Raw genomic sequence first — 15,038 nt, forward strand, 5'->3', positions numbered from 1 at the left:
ACACTAAGTTTGTAGTCCTATCTACTAATATTATTTAATTTTTTTTTATTATAGCACACGGTTCAGTTAGGTTACTACTTTGACTTTCTCACTTTGAGCACATTTCAACTTGTTACTCAAGTGTTTTTGACACTAGCAGCTGTACCTCTACTTAAGTAAAAAAATTGCCTGCACTTTTGCCACCTCAGTTGCCACTTTTCTGGAGTTTGTACAGTTTTTATATTGACACTTTGAACGTTTAACGTGTTATCCTTGATCACAGTTCTAAACAAATTAAGTTTCTTGACATCAAAGTAACCCAAAAAAGACATATATGTCCAGTTCTTTTTTACTCCAAACCTACTGATCGGAAAACATTATGTGATGCTGGAAGTTTTTAGCCTATCCACCTCCAAAACAAGTTTACCTGTAAGCCAACACATTAGACTTAAACAAATTTGTGAAATTCCTGAACAATATGCTTTGTGCAGTAGCAGTAGTACTAGAACTAGTGCTAGTAGTCCTAGTACTGTGCAGCAACCAGGCTTCAAGAGTGATCACTATTCTGGCTTGTTGGTAAATTTTAAAAAGGAGTTTAAACTTCAGGTTTGGCATAGACACAGACTTTATTAATGCCACACTCGGGAAATTCACATGTTACACATGATTTAGCTCACCTGCTAAATCCCCAGCGCAATAACCACATCAGCATCATTAGCCTGAGTCTTGATCCTCCAGGTGAGTGAGTGGAGTTAAGTGTATGTGTGTTTGTGTGTGTGATCAGAGGTGAAGCTGCTTTCTGCAAAGTCTCATCAACAACATCTTTAGAAACAAACATCAACAACCAGGAAGAGTCTAAAACTTTACAAGAATTAATGTAATTATTTGTTTTACAAACAAATGTATTGGTTTTGTTTTACTTGAAATAAAACTTTTTTGGAAACCTTGTAAATGAAGGAAAAAGGTTTTTGATGTTGTAAGTTCTGGCTTTAATATTTTCAGCTGATAAGGTGAACTTCATACAAACTTTATGTTAGAAAATTCAAAGTGTGTCTCGTGAGTGTGTATTGTAGTGTATCCTAACCCTAACCCTACTGCTCCAATGTATAATTTGACTTGTGAGGTACACACAACAAGGCCAAGAAGAAAAAGTGAATTAGAGATTCATTACAAAATACAAAAAAATAAATATTGGACAAATTTAAAACAAGCAAAACAATTAAAAAAAAAAAAAAAAAATCATGTTCTTTCATGATCACATTATCACATTCTTTAAAGCATAACGTAGGGAGCAGAATGTTCACAAAAACAGTTTTATGATTACTTTATGATTTTTTTAAGTTTTATGATTACTTTTTCCACAGCGCTTGTATGCCTCTTGCAAAACTATGTACTTTTCACCATAAGACACAATAACTCACGATTATCTAAGACCAGCCATGAAATGTCCGTCGCTTCATTACAATCATTTGTCCCCGCTGCTGCCCTCAGATCCAGATGCAGTCTTCTGTACTGGGGGGTAAAATTGCTTGTTTGGTGGTTCATAAAAAATATCTCAAAAAGCGATGTTGGTGAGGGGACCAGAAACCCTGGGTTGCAGAGCAGTTGGTAAGGACTTGTACATTTCTGGAGAGTCTGCAAAAGCTGTCTTGCTCGTGCTCCTGATTGGATATGTGGAGCCCGGCTTTGATATCTCACTGGTGGCAGCTAAAGGTAGGCACGCCTTGGAGGCGGAGTTGGTCTCGGGCGCAATCTTTCAAACGAGCCTCACGGCATTTCAGGCAACCTCAGGCCGGAAACAACATCCGGTCACTCGCGGTCAAAATCCACGCAGTGCTGGTGTTTCGCAGCGATCAGGTTAACACATCTGGCTTAAATCAGAGTCTAAAAATATAAAGAAAAACAAAAAGAGTTTTAAAACACGCAAACTAGCAAAATATCAAAGGAGCATAACATAACAATAACAAGATGATATGAGATACCTGATGAGGGCATGATAGGTGATGTAGACATGTAATGTATAAACTTTTACGGGAGTTAAAGTGGAGCTTATATATATTTTAAAGTGTATTGTGCGTGGGATAGGCTCCAGCGCACCGCGCGAGCCTGAAAAAAAGGATAAGCGGAAGCGAATGGATGGACGGATGGTGTATTGTACGTGTTACAAACCATTGTGATATTTTTTTAAATGAAAGGATTGACAGAATGGTAAAAAGGAAAATGCAAAAATGTAGTTAGAGAGGAAGATTAACACTTACCGAATGATATGCACATAGGGAAAGCGACGGCAGTTGTTGTTGATCCCTGGTTCGTGGTTGTTGCGAGCTCGTTTCCCACAGGCTCTTCTGCACTTCGGGCGTAGCAATGAGGCTCAAAACACCCCAATCAGACAAAGTAAAGGCGATCCGCGGTGATAGCGGGCCAAAACTTTCACCCGCTTTGAGCTGGTAGAAATAGATTTCGCTCTCTCTAAGCCTGAAAGCATAGCCTCAAAGCCCACCGGTGTTGAGCCTGAATCTCTCCTCCATCATACCTGCAGCCGAATGGCTAACCGGGGTGCGAAGGGAGCCGCCCCATTGTTATGTGATTGGCAGCGAGGCTAAGTTAGGCGGAGTTGGTCTCTGGCGGAAATTTTCAAACTAGGTAAGCAGTATTCGCGAGTTGAGCGAGGAGCGAACAAGCAGGAAAAATTGTGCTCTGGAAGCGGTTTGATTAAGAGCAAAGGGAGAACTTAGACTCTGCGTTACAGGTAGCTGGTAAGAGGGATCGTTTTGAAGAAAACAGACTAAGCAGGATTTTTCCCCTGTTTCCGAAATATAAGGTTTTTGGGAATAAAAGGGGTAGCAGGGTTTTCAGGAGTTTTTCCCTGGTTATTTAGTCTAAGGATCGGGGTGAATTTGAGACAAAAGACGAAGGTTTTTTCAGGTGTTTTGGAGAAAACGCAGAGGATTTTTTTTAAGGAGTTTTTGCTTCAGGATTTTTCCCCTGTTTTCGAATATAAGGAAGGTTTTTTGGAGAAAAAGAGTTTTTTATGTTGGGAGCCGCGGTGCGGGAGTTTTTGCTTTTCCTACGCGGAGGATCGGGGTGGGATCCGCGGGGGGACAAAAGACTAAGGATTTTTTCAGGATTTTTCCCCTGTTTTCGAATATAAGGTTTTTGGGAATAAAAGGGGCACCTATCGGGGTTTTTTTGGAGAAAAAGAGTTTTTATGTTGGGAGCGGGGGTGCGTTTTTCGGGGATCGCGAGAGTTTTTTGTTTTTTTCACGATTCCGAGTTTTATTCTAAATCGCCTTGTTCGGATTAAACAAATGCATATAAATTGAAATAAAGTTTTCCCCCAAGGCATGCAGCCTGTATTTCTGGCCATACTGAACGTTACAAAGCACAAGTTTTAACTAAACAGTTTGAGTTTTTTACTATGTATTAACACGTTTTCACACATAAGCACGGAGCTCGAAAAACACAAAGTCCGGAGACACAGCCTCGGGCACGCGCCCTCGCACACACGCTGAGCCACCACCAGATGGCGTTTTTTAAGCATAAAAAAATAAAAAGAATGCTATTTGATATATAAGAAACTTAAATAATCAATTAGTTAGGGTTAGGAGAAAAAGCAATGAGCTATGAACTAGCATATTTTTATGAATATCATATTTTTATGAATATCATATTTTTATGAATATCATATTTTTATTGCTTTATTACTTCCTAGGGCCATAAATCACTCTAGGGGGTCATAAATCACTCGGTTTGACATAAGGGGTATAATATCACTCTCTCGCAGACACACACAGGGCAAAGACACAAGAGGGAATCTAATAATCAAGTGAGAAAACTCACAATAAAATACCTATGATCATAAATGAACCTGAACATAAACCTGGAATTGTGGAACATCAAATGCTGTAGTGATGTGTCGGTTGCGAACGAAATGGCTCTTAGAGCCGGATCTTTGACGTGAACGACGCCGTTGGGTTTTTTTTCTTTCTCTCACCCTCTCTCTCTCTCTCTCTCTCTCGCACTTTGTTTCCGCTTCACTCCGCACGCGAGCCTTGTGCTTTGCGCTGGGCAGAGGGGGGAGGGGCGGTAGTTACACCCGCAGTAGCACAGGAACAGAGCGGGAGGGAGAGAGAGAGAGAGCCAGGGACAACAACGTCACATTAGAAAGGTATAGTAGTTCCTAATCCTGGTCTTTGTCTCCTTAATGATACCTCTGAAATCTTATTATTATTTTAAATCAATAAAATGTTGATCACAAAAAAGTTAGAGGTGTGTTTGATAAACGCTATGAACAGACTTTCACGGATGAAATATTCACTATAGACCAATGCATCCCTAGGGATCCTCCAGTTTATAAAATCAAAGATTACGATGGGGAACTAATTATCGGTAGTTTTTACGAGCATGAGACACAGAAAATCAATGTGGTTGTGGGTAAGCTGTATCATATAGAGAACATTCTGACCAAACGTAAACAGAGGGGGCAAATGTATTTCCTGTCAAATGGGGAAACTGGCCGGAAACGTTTAATGGCTGGATTAAAGCCAGTGACCTTAAAAACCTAAAATAAAAAACTTCCACCTCATTTCATGCTGGTGACATGACTCTCAGGTCTCATGGCTTTTACGTAACACTACCTTCAAACGCTAGCCTAAATGTATTTAAAAATAACACGAGTAGCAGTTTCCGTGAGGATCTCGCCCAGTATCTCCATCTCGATGGGGCCTGGGAGGTGGCTGTCACTAAAATTTCCAATCCCTATACATGGTTCAATCTTCCAAATGATATGGCATACTTTGAATGGAGGAAAAAGAGTGATGCAGAGCAGAAGCCCGCTGATGTTAATATGCAAAAAATATTTTTTATGGTTTTTATGAGGATCCTAACATGTTGAGATCACAGATTGATGATGCCTGCCTTCGACGTATTGAATTTGATATTGTTCTCAAATATAACCCAATTCAGAAAAAGTGTGGATTCACTTCTGGTGGAATATATCATCACAGAGTTTATCCCCCCCTTGCATATATGCTTGGTGTCACACTAGGGGTCTGGTTAAGATTCGAGCGCAAGTTTGCCTGTATCCCGCGGATATAACGGCTGGCTGTTACCATTTCTTTTGTTATTCTGACATTGTGACGCCATAGCTTGTTGGTGACATCTAATTGCTTCTGCTGCGTGCTGTCAAAATACAGGGTACTTATGGAGATGTCGTTACACTGAGTTTTAACAAACCAGATTATATACCAGTGTCGGAACCATATCGAAAATATTCATATTGAAATCAAAATGGATCAGAACGAAACTGTGAACTTTACCTACAATAAAACAATAGTTAAGCTACATTTCCGGCCTATCAAGGATCTGTCGTAATTCATAAACAAAATGGATAATAATAGATTCATAAAATATTACGAATTTCAGGCTGGTAATAGCATGTCCGGGTTTTCAGGTGCTCCGCTTATTTCTGGGTGCGGGTTAGCATCTATTTTTTCAAAATTCTTCCAATTTGTCACTCCTTTCGTAAAGCGGGGTCTCAGCATCGCAAAACCACATTTGAAGACCGCTGCCAAGAACATACAGTGGTTTGCAAAAGTATTCGGCCCCCTTGAACTTTTCCACATTTTGTCAGATTACAGCCACAAACATGAATCAATTTTATTGGACTTCCACGTGAAAGACCAACACAAAGTGGTGAACACGTGAGAAGTGGAATGAAAATCATACATGATTCCAAACATTATTTACAAATAAATAACTGCAAAGTGAGGTGTGTGTAATTATTCAGCCCCCTTTGGTCTGAGTGCAGTCAGTTGCCCATAGACATTGCCTGATGAGTGCTAATGACTAAATAGAGTGCACCTGTGTGTAATCTAATGTCAGTACAAATACAGCAGCTTAGACGGCCTCAGAGGTTGTCTAAGACGATATTGGGAGCAACAACACCATGAAGTCCAAAGAACACACCAGACAGGTCAGGGATAAAGTTATTGAGAAATTTAAAGCAGGCTTAGGCTACAAAAAGATTTCCCAAGCCTTGAACATCCATGATGGAGTGCCCATGTTAGCATGTACACGGTCCGTAATTCTGGCTCTGAGAAAGACCCTGAGACGGACTTGACAGCCCCTTCTTCTTCCCCACTTCCTGTAGCGTTTCTTGTGGAGATTAGGGAGCGGTAGGTAGGAGAAGCTGAAGGACAAATCCAGTTGTGGTAGATTAGCGCTGCCCACACTCCAGCAGGGGTCGGCCCAAAACGAATGGAAAGAACTTAGATTTAAAAGTGTTTGCCTGTCATATGTAATCAGTGCACAACCACTAGATGAACATAGAAAAATAAAAATAAAAAACACAGTGCCAAGGTCCATAAGTGAAGGTAAAGGGAAAAGGGAGGGTAAAAAAACGACGAGACAGACACGACCGAGGACGGCAAGCTAAGCACACCGGTGCCATCTGAGTCCAGACTGCACCATGTGAGCCTGTATTCATCACCATGAATGGGTCATAGTGCACACAAAACATTTGCATACTTGAAAAAAATATTTTCATTGTAATCAATAGAAAAAAAACAAAAAAGAAAAATATCACCATCGGCTCTTTGATTGGATGTTGGCACTCCAGTGCGCTCTGGGATTTGTAGTCGGCCTCTGCATCAGGTGGTTCAGATGTTTGTGTTGATAAATCATCAAGTAGAATTTCACGTCCAATTTGATCCTCCACAGCTTCACCACTGAACTCTTAGATAACCAGTTAAGAATAAACTCAAAGATTAGCAGACAAAGCTTTAAGCCTGTAAAGTCTCAAAGTCAAGTTGTTGACTTTCTCAGTTGTTCACATTCATCTGTGTCCATCACATCATGTGAATCAAGTTTGGGTTCTCTAAAGGCAGAGCTGGAGACAAAAGGCGAGGCTGAGGAGATGGATGAAGACAAAGATGAAGGAGTGAGCAGGACGACCCTCGCTGCTGTCAAACAAACTATTCGAGCAAGTTGTGGTGGCCATGGTGGTAATGTAGGTACTGCTGGCAGTGGTGGTGAGGGAGACATTGGTTGGGTTAGTGATGGTGGTGTTGGAGGCTGGAGACAAGAGTGTCCCCAGCGTCTCCATCAGGAAGGAGTCAAAGGAGCTCACTCTGGTGAAGGTCATAACTGAGTTTCGTCTTCTCCTGGCAGGGGGGCTTGGAGCTGTTAACACGACCGCCTGGAACCAAGAGCCGCCCTGCTTACACATCAGCGGGCCGCCAGAATCACCCTGAACAGAGAGACGGGAATTCAATTTAAAATCAGAAAATCACATCTAATATTATTTGGTTGCCATGTTTTTCCCTCTAATAATGTTTTTTTAAAGGTTTAAAACAAAGATACAGAGACACTCTTAAATGAAATCTAACTGGCCAAAAATGAAAACTGAAATTTCAAAGCTGGAACTTCTTACATGTTTCTGAAGATTGTAAGCACTCTGGAAACTTAAAATGATGAACTATCCAAATTCATCTTCTGACTGTGATAAGCAGCTAAATCCAAGGTCCAGAATAAACAACATGTCAGCAGACAGTGTTATTAGAAGAAGAATCCAGTCATTTACCTGCTGCAGTGGAAACACGTCTGTACAGATGCTCTCACTCGATGATGAGTTCCCACAGTTTACCACCGAGGTCTGAAACTGCTGCATAACTTCCTCAGCTAACATCATGAAAGATAAGAAAATCCTGATGTTTGACTAAAGAAACTGTAAGTGCAGTGGTCCACATGTGTAATCTGAGAGATGGACTGGTGCAGAGTCTGGGCAGAACTCTGTCAGCCTTCATGTTGCTGACTCACCTCCTCCTCTTCCAGGACTCCAACCGGCCGCCCAGCACGCCAAGCCCTCGGCGAAGGTTCTCCCGTTGTCCAAGCAGATGGGCTGGATGTAGTCGGTCAGGGTGGGCTGGGCAGATAGACGGAGGATGGCTATGTTGGTCCCTGTCGTGTTGCTCAGAGTGATATTTGTCACATTCAGCGTCACCTCAAAGGGGTTGGATCCATTTAGCTTCAGACGCCCCAACACGACAGTCCACTCGGACGCTACAGGGGAGCTGTGGGAGGAACGAAGCACACAAACATAAACTTCATCAGCTTCAAACAAGATCTACATTCAACTTCATGGGACCCAAGTTTTACAGACTTGAACCTGGTGACATTCAGGCCTGGGTCTTATTAAAGAGCTATATATTTAACTAGATGAACTCCATGCAGAGCAGCATCCATGACCACAGGCGTGACATCAGGAACAAGTCTGGGAGGGGTTACAGTGTGGCTTGCCGATCCACCGTAACCACTGCCAAAACACCGGTTAGCTGTGAAGTTTCTCTCTTTGAGTTTGTTTGAGAAAGAAGTCTCCAGAAAATGCTGCCATGAAATGGACCACAACACGCTGAATCAGTTGTAAGAATGGGGACGTGTTCAGTCTGAAAAAGATTTACGCCATGTCTTACAGTTTCTAGGTCAGGGGTCAGCAACTGCATGCGGCTTTTTAGTCCTAGTACTGTGGCTGCACGTTTGGAAAAAAATTAAAAGGATTTAACTGAAGTGTATTTTATTTGTGTTAGTTCTTTTTAACTTCTAGTTCTAAATTGGAAGATTATTGTGATCTTGAAATATAAAAATAAAATTATATGTTATTATTTTTTTTATCGCTCAAAATAGGCGTTACACTCACATAAACCATACCCGCCGAAAAAAGGTGCATTTATGGAGACTTTCAACCCCAGGCAGGCCAAGTACGGGTTATTATTAGTGCAACTTCTTAATGTGTGTCCTATTACACGCCTCACCAAGGTACTGGGGTCGTCTTTTATAAATGTACACTATGATACCTCCAACCTAAACCATCTATGCAGTTTAAAGAATTAAATTAACAGGAAATGAAGTACACCACAGAAAAAAATGTGGCCTATTAGGGCCAGAGTGCCATCATGACTGAAAAATCTAAACAGCCTTCGGATTTACTGAATATTTCCTAGTCCGAGGCAGATGAACTGTATGATCATCCGGCCAAACTACAGCTCCAACTCACCTTGAGAAACAGCTGGCATCACTCAGCACAGAGTCCAAGGCTACCAGAGTCCCACCGCACACGTGATTTCCATTTTTCTGCAGGCTCGCCATCCACGGCCACGAGCCCACTGACGCAAGCAAGGTTCCCCCGAAAATGTATGAATTCCTCGGAGCTTGTCCACAGACTACAGCTGAGGACAAAACCAGAGGCAAACACAAAGAAATCTTAAAAACTTTAACCACATGAACCCATCAGTTCAAGTTTGTGTAGTGTATAATAGACTCAATGTTAGAATGTTTTCTTTAATAAAGTATTGTCATGATGGGTCCTCACGTTGGGCAGTGGTCGGATGCAGCGTGGTTGTTGGAAGTATTGTGTTCGTAGGTGTGGTGGGGGTTGCTGGATGATTGGTGGTTGTTGGAAGTATTGTGTTCGTAGGTGTGGTGGGGGTTGCTGGATGATTGGTGGTTGTTGGAAGTATTATGTTCGTAGGTGTGGTGGGGGTTGCTGGATGATTGGTGGTTGTTGGAAGTATTGTGTTCGTAGGTGTGGTGGGGGTTGCTGGATGATTGGTGGTTGTTGGAAGTATTGTGTTCGTAGGTGTGGTGGGGGTTGCTGGATGATTGGTGGTTGTTGGAAGTATTGTGTTCGTAGGTGTGGTGGGGGTTGCTGGATGATTGGTGGTTGTTGGAAGTATTGTGTTCGTAGGTGTGGTGGGGGTTGCTGGATGATTGGTGGTTGTTGGAAGTATTGTGTTCGTAGGTGTGGTGGGGGTTGCTGGATGATTGGTGGGTGATGGAAATATTGTGTTCGTAGGTGTTGTGGGGGTTGCTGGGGGGGTTGTGGTTGTTGGATGATTGGTGCTAGTAGGGGTGGTGGTGTTGGTGGAAGTTGTAGGGGTGGTGGTTGGCACTGGTGGCAGTCCTGTGCAGGTGACACTGAGGTCACTGTTGGTCCCAGTGGACGTGAACGTCATGAAGCCCGGCTGGTTGGAGGAGATCTGGCTGTTGATCCAGGTCTGGTACTGGGATACTCTGGCGTAGACTCCTGGAAAATTGGGCTCAGCACAACCTTTCCCAAAACTGACGACTCCCGCCTGAATCCAGCGACCGCTCTGCTTGATCACCATTGGACCTCCTGAATCGCTCTTTGAGAGCAGAAACATTTACTGTTAGCTGAGGAGAAGAAACTGTAGAAGGTGAAAATGTGCCAAACACAGGTAACAACAATCACCTGACAGGAGTCCTTTCCTCCTGCACTTAACCCGGCACAGATCATGTTGTCAGTGATTGATCCCACTCCATAGTTACAGTTACACTGCCTGTTTCCCACCACGGGAACCTCCACCTCCATCAGGTTTTGTGGAGAAGGTAGGGGCACTGAAAGGGTAAAAAACAAAATCTTTTTAATAAAAAGCCTGTGACAGATTAAAGGTACAAACCAGAACAGTAAACAAAGCATCGTTCCACTTCCAGGCATTTATTCTGGTGGTGAATAAGTTTTACCTCAAAGGATTTCCCACTTTCAGTGGTCACATGACAGAAAGCTGTATATATTGAACCACCAGACAAATATGATTAAAAGTAAAAAAAATTCACAATCAGTTTTTTAAAGTGTTTTTGACGTTCTGTTCGTATCTCTATCTTTGATGCTGCAGACATTTCCCAAATATTTCAGTCCATGTTTCTTTTAGTGTTTATAAAGTCTGTTTCTCCTCCACGCGCACAGGTTTATCATCAAAAACGAAACTACATGAGGCCAGTTTCTTTTTTACAAACATTTCCTTTGAGGTTGGCTCAGAAATTTGGTGTCTTTTCTATAAATTCATAAATCATAGTTTCTGAAACATTTAGGCTTCTCTTCAGCAACAGAATCATAAAATAAGCAGACAAAGGCCTCCTTTATGGATACTTTGGAGAAGCTGTTTGTTTCCTGTCATCCTCAGATAATATTAATCTGTTCTAACCAGTGACCCACCTCCACTTCCAATATTGCCCCAGCCAGTGACCCAGCTGTTAACACCGCTGTAGAAGATGCTGTTTGAAGCTGCCAGGCAGACGGGAGAAATGTAGTTGTTGAAAGTCACCGGTGAGGAGAGCTGCAGGAGGCAGATGTCGTTGTCAACGGTACCAGAGTTGTAGTTTGGATGTTTGATGATCTGTGTTACTGTCCGAGATGCTGCATTGGGATTAGATCCCTGTAGACTCTGACGGCCCAGATTCACAGTCAGACCGGTTGGAGTACTGCTGAGATCATCAGGAGCGACACAAACAGTGCACAGTTGTTACAATTGTTATAGACGAGAAAACATATATAAAGTTTGACTTCACAGTGTCTTTAAATTTTGTTTAGTGTGCAGCTTCAGCCTCATTACTCACGTTTGAAAGCAGTGAGCAGCAGTCAGCACCCACTGACTGTTAATGAGGGATCCTCCACAGAAGTGGGACCCAGATCTTTGCAGACTGACCTGCCAGGGCCAGCTGCCAACAGGGGCCACCTGTCCTCCTACAATCCTGGTGTTCAGAGACGCCTTACCACAAACTAAAGACCGACATTAAAACACAGAGTGAGCATTACTGTAAGAGCTGTAAACTCTCAGCATTACAAACTGCTGAGTGAGGACACAGTGATCCTGGGAGTCTACAGTTCACTCACAAACTAATATTCATATGAAACAAAAGATTTATTACACATAAAAGTAAATCATTAGACAAAGAAACTTTATCTTACCATCCAGCTGTGACTCAGACTCTGAAACACAGAAAACAAACTATTTTAAAACTAAAAATCTCAATTTATCTGTCTGTGGTTAGTTCACTGTCGTTAATAATAGTGGGAAAGTTGATCGTCTGTGGTTAGCTATAAGCATCCAGCAGAAGCTCCAGTAGTGGCTGTAGCAGTGAGTGACCAGCTTTGTTTATTCTGCCACCTGTTAATTAATTTAATGTATTTTGGGAAATTTTCAACTTGTATACATCTTCATATATATTTATATGTACTGTATGTGTTGTTTATTCTATTAGTTTTACATCGGTGGTATTTCTTCATTAACAGACGGATGACGGCACCCACTGGACTCTATTCCAATAATTCCAACTAATCATTGACCGAGCAAAGCAGTCAATGGGTAGCTTCATCCATCTGTTAAACACAATCTTTGTAGGTATGTCTGTGAAGGTTCTCAGTCATCCAGGTCATCGTACTCTAAGGAGCTTGCAAAGAAAAGCGTCTGGACTTCTTTAAGTTGCTTGAAGACGTTTCACCTTCATCCGAGAAGCTTCTTCAGTTCTAAGGTCAAATGGTGGAGAGTCCCAGATATAAACCTAGTGGGAGTTTCCCCCCACAGAGGGACAAAAGGACCCTCTGATGATCCTCTACCAGTGGGAGCGTCCCCAGACGCCTTAACGCCCACTCACATCCTGGGCCATCTGACCTCAGGAAATCACATGATAAGGTGGGGCCAGGTTTCACAATGAGCTCACCTGAAACTCTGGCTGATTGTGACCCACACCCGTTTTTATACCTTGGCTCATGTGATTAGGTAGAGGATCATCAGGGGGTCCTTTTGTCCCTCTGTGGGGGGAAACTCCCAACCAGGTTTAAATCTGGGACTCTCCACCATTTGACCTTAGAACTGAAGAAGCTTCTCGGATGAAGGTGAAACGTCTTCAAGCAACTTAAAGAAGTCCAGACGCTTTTCTTTGCAAGCTCCTTTGACAATCTTTGTAGGTAGTTTTTGTGTGTGTGTGTGTGTGTGTGTGTGTGTGTGTGTGCGTGCGTGTGTGTGTGTGTGTGTGCAGGGTTACCTTTTACAGTGTTATTGTTTTCGTTCCATAGACTGGTTTTACCTCCATTTCTGAGAGGATTGTTATCGTGCTGTTTGTCTCGAAAGAGTTTCCTGATCTGTGTGTGTGTGTGTGTGTGTGTGTGTGTGTGTTGGTCTGGGCTGCACACACGGTATTTTTCCTCATATTTCTGATTCACCTTCTCAGAATCTAACGCACTTCCTGCACTGAGCTATGACGAATGAAACCTGTTTTCACATCTTTAACTGGCACGACAAACTGCTGCGCATCGCCGTCACACTTTTCATTTAAAAAACGTCTCCAAAGCTCAGAGATCAAACATCTTTTAGACACGTCTCAGCCGGTTAAGCTGCAGCTAATAATCCCATGAATGACTGAATTAAAGAAATAAGACAGCCAGCTTTCCCCTTAAATATATAGATCCTCATGAATAAATCATGTGTGTCAATCAAAGCTGACTGAATAAACCAACAAAAGTTAAAACCTTTCAGCTGCTTCCAAACCAAACAGATCATCACATTTATCTGTGAACCTAAAATAAACCACCAGTCCTACTTTTCCTGCAGTGTCACTTTAAAGTGAAGCGATGTGCTCCTGAGTGTTTTCACCCTCTGAGTCGTACCTGATGCAGGTGTGTGCAGAGAGCTCTTACCTTGGGTCAGGAGCATCAGCCCAGCAGCCAAACACATCACTTTGTAGAAAGCCATCGCTGTAAGATCTATACGTCCAGACCTGCTAAGGCATAAATAACCTTCCTCTCTCCTCCTCCTCTCTGTCTGCGGTGCATCCCACACCAACACCTGTCTGACGACACGCCCAACATCGCAGCTCACCTGATTTTCCTCACATCAGACACAGTGAAAAAGCAAAGAAGCCAGTGTGGGCGACGTGAGAGGGGTGACCCGGAATAAGAGGAATCATGATTTCACTTCAACAAAAAAACACACAATCTTTTCTATTCCCAGTAACCTAATGGACCTCCTGCGTAGAGTTACGCACGGATTTATTCTTGGGTCAGAAACTATGGTCAGCACCTGAGTTTCTCCAGTGTCTACGTGGCAGCCTTAATAATGCATTTCATCTGCATCCGCTGATTTCCTGAAGTCACTTTGCTTCAGCTGATCTTGAGAAGCTCAGTGCTATTCAGCAGCACAATCAGAAATACGATGTAAGCTAACCGTTCATCAATGTACCAAAATGATTGCTCATTAAATCAGGCTTTTGGCACAACTGAGGCTCTTTCAGGATTTTAAGATAACGTATCGATTTTTAGAAAAGGAGTATTAAAAGTTGTGTTAGCCGGACTCTCAACACTGATGCTGTTTTAGACTGACATGTGAATAAAAGCTGTAATTGGTAACTCTACATTGCCCATAGATGTGAGTGTGAATGGTTGTCTGTCTCTATGTGTTAGTCCTGCAACAGCCTGCGACCTGTCCAGGTGTACCATGGACCCTGGGATAGGCTCCTGTCCCCCTGAAAAGGATAAGATGGATGGAGCATAAGCGTGTCCTGTACTTCTAAGAGGAAAAAAAAGAGGTGGACCAAGATTGGACTCTTGAGGGACCCTGCATGTGAGCAAAGTCACTGGTCATAAACTCATAAACTATAAAACTTGTTGTCTTCTTCCACCTGCTCCCTTTAGAGGTCACCACAGCAGATCATCTGCCTCCACCTCCTCCTGTTCTCCTATCCCAGCATCATCCAAGATTCTTCGCTCACGTCTATCTTATCTCTTCTCCTCCTACCTGGCAGCTCCATCTTCATCGCCCTCTGTCCGGTATATCCCCCCCTCCCTCCTCCTCTCAGATCATCTCAGCCTCTTTGACTCCCCCCTCCATGAGACATTTCATTTTGTGTCCTTTACAGTCCCAGATCACTATGAGACCTTCAGCTGACCTGTACAGGAAGAACAATGGCAGAACATCCTCAGGTGAATCTCACCTGTCAACATTCCTGTGTAATGATATTAGTCGTGGTGCCAGACGGGCTGAGTGTTTCAGAAACAAGAGTCATCAGACTGGTTCAAGCTGTTGGGAAGGCAGCTGTAACACAAACAAGCACTCGTCAGAACCAAGGCGTGCACATTGCACAGTACAGCAAACCTTGATGGGCATCTTTCACCTGAGGTGTCTCATCGCCTCCACCGACATCTGACCTCAGCCAAGCCATCGCCTTCACTGTTGCCAGTTTCTGGCCTGCCAGTCTGTCCCTTGTTG

The 15,038-nt window shown here is 42.9% G+C and overlaps 1 protein-coding gene and 1 long non-coding RNA gene across 3 annotated transcripts; both read right to left on the minus strand.

Annotated features, from left to right (window-relative positions):
- Nucleotides 1-1,202: 1,202 nt before the first annotated feature.
- On the minus strand, nt 1,203-2,998 carry LOC146519418 (uncharacterized). The gene is made up of 2 exons (XR_014873859.1): nt 2,238-2,998; nt 1,203-1,863 (listed from the first exon to the last, which is right to left on the minus strand). It is a non-coding gene; the product is annotated as an uncharacterized LOC146519418 (long non-coding RNA).
- Nucleotides 2,999-5,478: 2,480 nt separating this feature from the next.
- LOC146519419 (uncharacterized) lies at nt 5,479-14,664 on the minus strand. Of its 2 annotated transcripts, none has more exons than XM_085157867.1 (10): nt 13,472-14,664; nt 11,744-11,764; nt 11,392-11,554; nt 10,991-11,259; nt 10,247-10,392; nt 9,347-10,160; nt 9,032-9,203; nt 7,798-8,051; nt 7,562-7,659; nt 5,479-7,228 (listed from the first exon to the last, which is right to left on the minus strand). In XM_085157867.1, the coding sequence occupies exons 1-10, from the start codon at nt 13,524-13,526 to the stop codon at nt 6,857-6,859; spliced, it is 2,364 nt and encodes a 787-aa protein (XP_085013993.1). In that variant the 5' UTR covers nt 13,527-14,664; the 3' UTR covers nt 5,479-6,856. The 2 variants fall into 2 exon arrangements, with proteins under 2 accessions (XP_085013993.1, XP_085013994.1); XM_085157868.1 differs by having other exon boundaries at nt 10,991-11,256; nt 13,472-13,897.
- Between the last annotated feature and the right edge of the window lie 374 nt (nt 14,665-15,038).

The sequence above is a fragment of the Neolamprologus multifasciatus genome, chromosome 4, assembly GCF_963576455.1.
Source record: "Neolamprologus multifasciatus chromosome 4, fNeoMul1.2, whole genome shotgun sequence".
NCBI classification, from domain to species: Eukaryota; Metazoa; Chordata; class Actinopteri; order Cichliformes; family Cichlidae; genus Neolamprologus; species Neolamprologus multifasciatus.